At 32.5% G+C, this 8,141-nt stretch overlaps 1 protein-coding gene across 1 annotated transcript in view; it reads left to right on the top strand.

Annotated features, from left to right (window-relative positions):
• The window catches only part of LOC106460401, a 122,238-nt gene that overhangs the window by 113,710 nt on the left and 387 nt on the right, over window positions 1-8,141 (top strand). The window contains exons 36-40 of the mRNA XM_022387115.1: window positions 2,583-2,661; window positions 2,981-3,032; window positions 3,533-3,609; window positions 5,373-5,475; window positions 7,772-7,846. Of these exons, the coding sequence (XP_022242823.1) occupies window positions 2,583-2,661; window positions 2,981-3,032; window positions 3,533-3,609; window positions 5,373-5,475; window positions 7,772-7,846 (386 nt within the window). The remainder of the gene's footprint in view (window positions 1-2,582; window positions 2,662-2,980; window positions 3,033-3,532; window positions 3,610-5,372; window positions 5,476-7,771; window positions 7,847-8,141) is intronic.

Below are 8,141 nucleotides of genomic sequence, written 5' to 3' on the forward strand. Positions count from 1 at the left end.
TAATTCAGAAACGATTTAAGTTTAAAATTGAATCGATATTTTTACTTTCATGATAAATTTTATGCACTTGGTGATCCCACACTACGTCTTTACTTTAGGCTTATTATACCAGCACTCACTATACTTTTAAGGTTTCATGGTTCCCTTGCACCCCCGTCACTAAAATCGTAATGAACAGACAGTAATCGAACTATTCTATCTGTATAAATTCATTTTGATTTTTATAACTCCTCCTATTTCGAGAAACCAATCGTGACGTGACACACACTAGCTTTTATATGGGTTAGATTGTACATTTAAGAATTAACTTTACGCTTCATAGGCTCTGCTGTATTATATCAAGTGTGGGCCTTAAAATTTACATTAAATAGTGCTTAGTCTTTGATGGGTTTTTTTTCTAGATGTTGATGATGTCATATTTCTCTCCTGCATCTTTTAAATTTGTGTGCAAAAAATATTATTTTTATTTCTTTTCGCCAATTTGGAATTATATATACATGATAACTGTCAAAATCATCACATTTAGATTTTTAAAAATCTCTGTGTGCCCAGAATATTTCAATTTAACTTAGTATGACAGTTTGGAAATACCCAGTGAAGTTTTTCTATGAAACGACCTAGAAATTATAATACGACTTGTATATGTCAGTATAATACAAGATTCATAAGTTAAAGATAGCGATTGTTATAAACGAAGTCAACTTTGACATTTTTATTATAAAAAAAATCACACACCTAGTTCTAATTTGTAAGAATTTAAATAAAATTGATAACATTGCAGTTCACCAAATTGGTGGTATAAAGAACGTCTCGACCATTGGTATGTTTGTCTTATCCCAGTTGGCCTGAAGAGTCTTGGTATTATACGAAAGGCCTCGTCGGCACCGTATATAATAGATATAGAAATTATTCTTTACTTTCACTCATGATTTCTTATAATATTCACAATAAACATGAGTGTAACGAAACTTGTGGGTTATGAATAATTTATATTGTATTATAATCTTCATGCATTTATTTTAGCTGTTAACAATCAAGTGTATTCTATGTGAAACATGAACGTTAGTCAATGTGCAGGAGATGTCATAACTCTTCTTAAACAATGGGTGCAAATATATTACGAGTAAAACACACAAAAACCGATGTTTTTGATACAATGAAAAGTAAAATTTTTGTTATTAGTTGGAGACGACCTTTCATTGTTTCAAAAAAGAAGTTAACTTGCAGATATAGTTGATATAAGCGATTTCAGATCATTACTACCTACACTTCAGCCACTAAGCATGTTCAGGCCCAAATCACGCAGGCTATTCATAATAACTGTATACGGACCGTAAATTGGCAAAACGTTTGTTTGTTTGAAGGGAAGCACAAAGCTACACAAAGGGTTATCTGTGCTCTGCCCACCACGGGTATCGAAACCCGGTTTTTAGCTTTGTAAGTCCGCAGACATACCGCTGTGCCACTGTGCAAAAAAGAGTGACTGATAAATTGCGCGTAATTCGTTCTCACTGGATTCTCTTAAATATAAACACAGATAGAAGGATTTATGTCGATCCTGACAGTTTGTAAAATAATTGAATCGGCAGTAAGTTATATTGATATTAGTAGGTCTTTGTGTAACATAATTCATAAATTACATACATGTAATTATGGGAGATTCATTAATATAACAAGTATAATAAAAAAATCAAATTTTATCAAGACAAATGGGGATTGATATATACGTATTCTGGCTAGCTATAGTAATATTGAAAGTTTTAATGCTAGAAAAAGTATTGAAACAAGAAAATCAAAACTATAAAAACTGAGTTACTTAAAATTTAAAAAAATCACTGTAATTATGTTAGTCTGAGCCAAAGTAGAGAACGTTTTTTAAATATTAAGTAACTCAGTTTGTAGTACTGACTTTATTGTTTCAATACTAGTTGTAGCATTAAAACTTTTTATATTACTATAGCTAGCTAGGTTAAATTTTTTTATTATACTTGTTTGTTTCCATCTTATGATTTATATTTTTGTGCTCCAGCAATACCAAGTGTGAGGCGCGCGCGTATACCCGATTCGATTTTATTACTCATCAGGATCTCTACCAACCTACCCTCAAATCTAAATATATGCTCAAAGTAGCCATCGTTTGTTATATATATATATTAGTATTCTTTTCGATACAAGAGGGGAATCATTGGGACGCCAGATGGAAGAGTTCTGCGAAAGAATTAGAGCGATAAGGTTCGTCATTTTTTCTGAACTTAAATGAAAATTCGCTGAAATACTGAAATTCTGATTGATTCCATAAACACGTATATAGCGATTTAGACGGCTTTATAAATACAATAAGCTTTAATTTTGCTCATCCATTACTGTGAAATAGTCATTGTTAATAATCAGACATTTTAAAGATGGTTTTAAATGGGCGATTTTTATGCCCGCCATATTGTTTCATCATTATCCTTAGTATTAAGTACTACCGTACTTAATGATATACAGAAAAAATAATAATAATAACATGCAAAATTAAAAATGTAAAATGTTTCAAATGTAGATATAAGAATATTTTTTTTTATTCATTTTTTTTTCAGAGCTTCTAAAAGACGAAGAATGCATGCAAAATTGGACACCATGATATTTCCAGAAATCATGGTGGGTCAGCCCAAACCTGTAAGTTTTCCCTTGTAAACAAATATTTCAGACAGTACGATTTTTAAAATACTTACTTGATAAAATGTTATAGATTAAGTTTTTGTATTATTAGAAATGAATTATTTTGGCTTATATGAAGCACAAGATGGAGTACCCGTCCGTTGTACGAATGAAGTAAAAACTCGTTTGTAACAAAGTATAGGAAATTGTGCTACTATTTTTTCTTGATATAATAAACATTAAAAGTGCAATAAAAATACATAAATGTACCAATACTGAAAAGAAAGACGTACTGTTTTCAAGAATTCTATCAACATGAATTTTTGTGAAATTGTAGATCACAGCAGAGAGTTATATAACTGATGAAATAAACGCCGAGGAGCTAAGAGGTAACGTATTCCTTTTTTGTTTACTGTTTTTCAAACAAATTAACAGTTTGAGTTGTACTTTGTATTTTAGTAACATTTTAGAATTTTATACTAAGCTTTTTGGTGTGAGCCAAATCGCCGAAACAAAACTTGAAAAAGATCTTTTTTTTGCATAAAATAAGCCTTGAAAATAAGGAGTCGAAATGTGGAACTGTTACTTTGTAATCTCATCGAACGTTCGAAAACACATTTTGATGTTGAACAAGAATATAATATATTGATATTGAAACCAAATGATTTATTGTTTTAAAGAAAAGATCAGAAACATTTAAATAGAAGTTTTTTTTTAAATATCTAAAATACACTTCATTGGCAATACAGTTTCTTTTTTTTAAATACTGTTGTTTTTAACGGAAAGCTACACGATGGGCTGTCTGCATTTTGTTCAGCGCTAGCATGGAAATCCGATTTTTAACGTTATAAGAAGAACAAAATATCTGATTATTTTTTCATCTGTTAAGGTGTTACAGTGTGTCAAGGTGTTGTTAAAGGACCAGCTCGAGTTGTTTTACAGCTAGAAGAGGCTCATTCCCTGCAGGTTAGTCGATTGTAAATATAACAGAAATACAATGCTTTGATACTATCTAACAGGGTTAATTTAATCAGAACCTGGTCTCTCTATATATAATTGATGTGTGTATTCCAATTATTTCTTTCTTCATACTATTTTTCTTTTGAGCAGCCACTTTCCCACATCTGGCTGCAAACAGCGGAAGGTGGTAAAGATGTGGGACGTTGTGGGCTAGAGCAACCACATCTGCTCTTTCTCTCTCTTTTTGTTGTTAATTATTAATAATGTTGTGCCTGCGAAACTGAGGTTAAACTGGACAGACGGTGTACCCCAACACAATTTTGGTCTTACTTCAATAATACCTCAAAAACCAGGGTACATTGCATAACTACCACATCATGGTGTGTGACATGTTTCATTTTTTTTTCGTGTTCTACATAATATTACAATTAATTCTTTTTAATCTAAAGTTTGGATATGCTGTGTAAAATTCACGCTATTCTTTCTTATGATATAATCTTTTTCCCCTTTTTTAAAATTATATATATAAAACTGCAAATTTGGTATTCAGATTTCGCCAGTAGATAGGATCACCATATAGAGAAAATTTATAAATAATCCCGTTTTTACTACAACTGAAACTGACTGCGCATAAGATGAGAATCATTTTCGAATCAGAGAAGTTAACAAAAAAATAAAAACAATATCTGATGCAATATTTTTAAATGGGACTCTGGAGGAGTAATTATTTTAACATTAAACATCATTTCCATTGATATTTGATTGTTGTTAAGCACAAAGTTAAACAATGGGCAATCTGTACTCTGTCCGCCATAGGTGTCGAAACCCGAATTTTAGCATTAAAATTCCTCAGACTTAACAGTGAGCCACAAGGGGGCTGACGTTTAGATTATTTTTTTATTATTATTTGCTTATATGTTGTTAAATGTAAAACTATACAGTGGCCTGTTTGTGTTCTGTCCACCGTAGGTATCAAAATCCGATTTTTAACGTTATAATTCCTCAGAGTTATTGTTCACACACCAGGGGATTGATATTTAGGCTTTCTTTAAAGACTGGATCATTTTGAATTTACTTTTGTTTTAATTTTAAAAAATGTTTATGAGAATTTTCATGAGCATTTCAGTATTGTTTCTATATTTGAAATACATTGTACCAAATGTTTTATGTAAGCATGATAATGGAAACTGTTTCTGAACCATGAGTTTGTTGTATTTGTCTGTCTTGAACAAGTTAATACAGTTGTGTTTTTGAAAAATAACACAAGAAAAATAGGTTTGATCAAGGAAACGTAGCTATTAAATAGTTGAAATTACCATGTTCGTAAGTATGAAGATAAAATCTGTATGTGTCTGTCTGTCTGTCTGTGTTTCCGCGCGCGTATCTCAAAATCTAATTGACAGATGTGTACGAAAATTTTCACAAGATGGAAAGTCAATATGGAACAGTCCTCCCCGTATTTGGTCCGGAATCCGGATTTGGATCACTTTGAAACATTTTTTATAATGGGGAGATAGGGCGTTTTTGTAGTTTTGGGGTTAATAACTCTGTAAAGTGTGATCGGATTTGTACCAAATTTCATGGGCACGTTAATGTTGAGACTCCTCATCACACTCCAAAAAAAAATGATCCGAATCATTGATCATTCTGGATCTGAGAAGAACTTTTGTGTTTTCGAAGGTGAAATTTGACGTTATCCAATATAAATGCACAGCGGGGCGAGGGTATGGAATATCTCTGATTTCTCCTCTTGTTTTTGTTTTTTTCAGGCAGGTGACATTCTCGTTACCTTCTCCACTGATGTTGGATGGTCCCCTTACTTTCCACTGCTGAGCGGTATCGTAACTGAGATAGGAGGCTTAATTTCTCATGGTAAGTCACACGTGACAGTCAATCTCGTGACAACACGGAATTATCTTCTTTTCAAGTACTGAACGCCAATATGCTGAGTTCTTGAATTTTAACTCAAAACTAGAAATTATTCTTAATTATTGAAATAATTCAGGGAAGTTTGGACAGTTCTTGTTGTTTTAGCGCAAAGCTACACAATGAGCTATCCACCGCAGGGTATCAAACTCCGAATTTTAGCACTGTAAACTTACCAATGACCCACCAGTGGACATTTTAGATAGACAGAGTAAAGTGGGGAATGATTTCTTTACTTACTTAAATTATACAATAATAGTCTGGTCAACATAGTCATAAATTTGTTTATTTTTGAATTTCTTGCAAATTTATTCGAAGGCTATCTACGCTAGTTGTCCCCAATTTTGAAGTGACAGATTAGAGAGAAGGAAGCTAGCCATCACCACCAACTCTTGGGCTACTCTTTAACAAGAAATAGTGGGATTGACTGTAACATTATAACGCCTCATCATCTCAAAGGGTGAACATGAGCTAGAAAGGAATTCGAACCCGCGACCCTCAGATTGCAATTTGAGTGACCTAACCACCAGGCCTTAAGTTGGTATACATGAATAACTATATAAATTCAACTTGCTTTGTATATCTAGATTTTTGTACACCAGAGGGTATCACTACACTAAAACTACTCGGCCTACTTGAGTAAATCGTAATTCACCAACAGAGACAGAAACTAGGTCAATTTTCTATCAATCTAGATCTGTTAGTTCATGCATAGCATTTAAAACAGATATATTTGACAAACGAAGAGACTTAAGATATGTTTGTTTTATGCGAACATGATTATCAACCAGGAAAAAAAAAGCAATGACGAAACATTAAATAACTTCGATGATGTTTTTAATGTATTGCACACTGCTTTATTTAATAGTTTCGAAAACATTACTAATTGTTATATGAAAGTTTTTAGTAGCCACATCACTGAATATTAGACTAGATCATTATTCTATTATTCTATATAGTTTTATTATGTCAAATCCAGTTGATTTTTATAGTTACAATAAGAGTTTCTGAAAATTTTTAGTAGCCACATCATTGAATATTAGGCTAGATCATTATTCTATTATTCTATATAGTTTTATTATGTCAAATTTAGTTGATTTTTATAGATACAACAAGAGTTTCTGAAAGCTCTTAGTAGCCACATCATTGAATATTTGACTAGATCATTATTCTATATAGTTTTATTATATCAAATCCAGTTTTTGAAAGCGTTTAAGATTTTTTTCCGGTGCATACAGAAAGTTAGGTCTTCAGTGGTCCTTATATGCTTGTAAGCGTGTGATGTGTTCCAAAATAGGTCGCATTTCATCCAATTCTTTATTGGCCGTATAGAGTAAACACACTGAGAAAACCGAATGAGGTTTTTGTTCTTGCTCTTGTTGTTCTAACCTTTGATGAACGTTCTCATGTTTGAGATTGGATCCCTTTTTCTATGTTTGAAAATATAACTAACATCCAGGATGTTTCCGAATGTTATTTTCGATCATGTTCATCCTAAAAATTGTTTTATTTTCACCTTCCAGAACTATATTTTAACAATACATTATGCTTGTTTTGTCCAAAATTGTTCGAAAAATACTGGACACTGTCTTCATGCTTTGACCAGAACAATTATCGGGTTTCACTTCTATTTAACATGAACTTGAACGTCGCACTCACCAATGTAATTCGTACTCATCGATGAGTGAACTAAACTCCAATAATAAAACCTTCCGACATCTTTTGGTTTCGATATCCCTTGCCGAGTCTTACATGAGATCCCAATAAAATTAGTAGGCAGTGTAAGATATACGACTAATATTTCTGACTTTATTCCTCTGTATTACTATTTCATGATTACCGTATTTTCCCCGAAAGGGGGCCGAAGACCACCTGGAAGGGTCTCCTATTTTAACCATTTACACCACGATACAGCAGTGTGTTGTCTGTCAGTTAGTCAGTCAGTAGACACTTAAATCATGTCACTCAAGGGACACTTAACGTTGCAATTTGTACTGTCGTGACGTCAGTAAAACGTGCACATGCCATGAATCACGAGAAGAATCATGCACTCTGGAGGCTACAGAACAGCATGTCATGTGAACTAATATCAAACGCAAGAACTAAAAATATTTGTTATTCTTAGTTTTTATTTTCTTTACTCTTGGAACAGAACACTTTCAGAGACCATGCGGAAGTACATCTAGTTCATATGTGTTTTTGGTAGAAATCACATTTTTATTTTTGTTCGTTATTATTCCAGGAGCTGTAGTAGCAAGAGAGTATGGTTTACCTTCAATTGTTGGTGTGCGTGGAGCGACTGCTGTGCTCAAGTCAGGTAAGTAATTTTCTAAAAGTTGTAGTGTAATTTCAGCCGTTCATGTGTTGGTTCTCCAGATGTAGTCGTACATTTGTAATCAATCTGGAGTTTAATTTCTATTAATGCATAGTGAACAGAAAAAAATATATAAATAAATTCTGTCTCGACCTTGTTTAACCACAAAATAACATCTTGGGAGCTAGTCATCTTACACATTAACACTTGTTTTCCAGCTGTGTCAAAGATTATAGATGTGTATATATATATATATATATATATATTATATTCTGTATACTTAATTTAAACTACTATA

Source organism: Limulus polyphemus, unplaced genomic scaffold (assembly GCF_000517525.1).
Source record: "Limulus polyphemus unplaced genomic scaffold, Limulus_polyphemus-2.1.2 Scaffold765, whole genome shotgun sequence".
In the NCBI taxonomy this organism is placed as follows: Eukaryota; Metazoa; Arthropoda; class Merostomata; order Xiphosura; family Limulidae; genus Limulus; species Limulus polyphemus.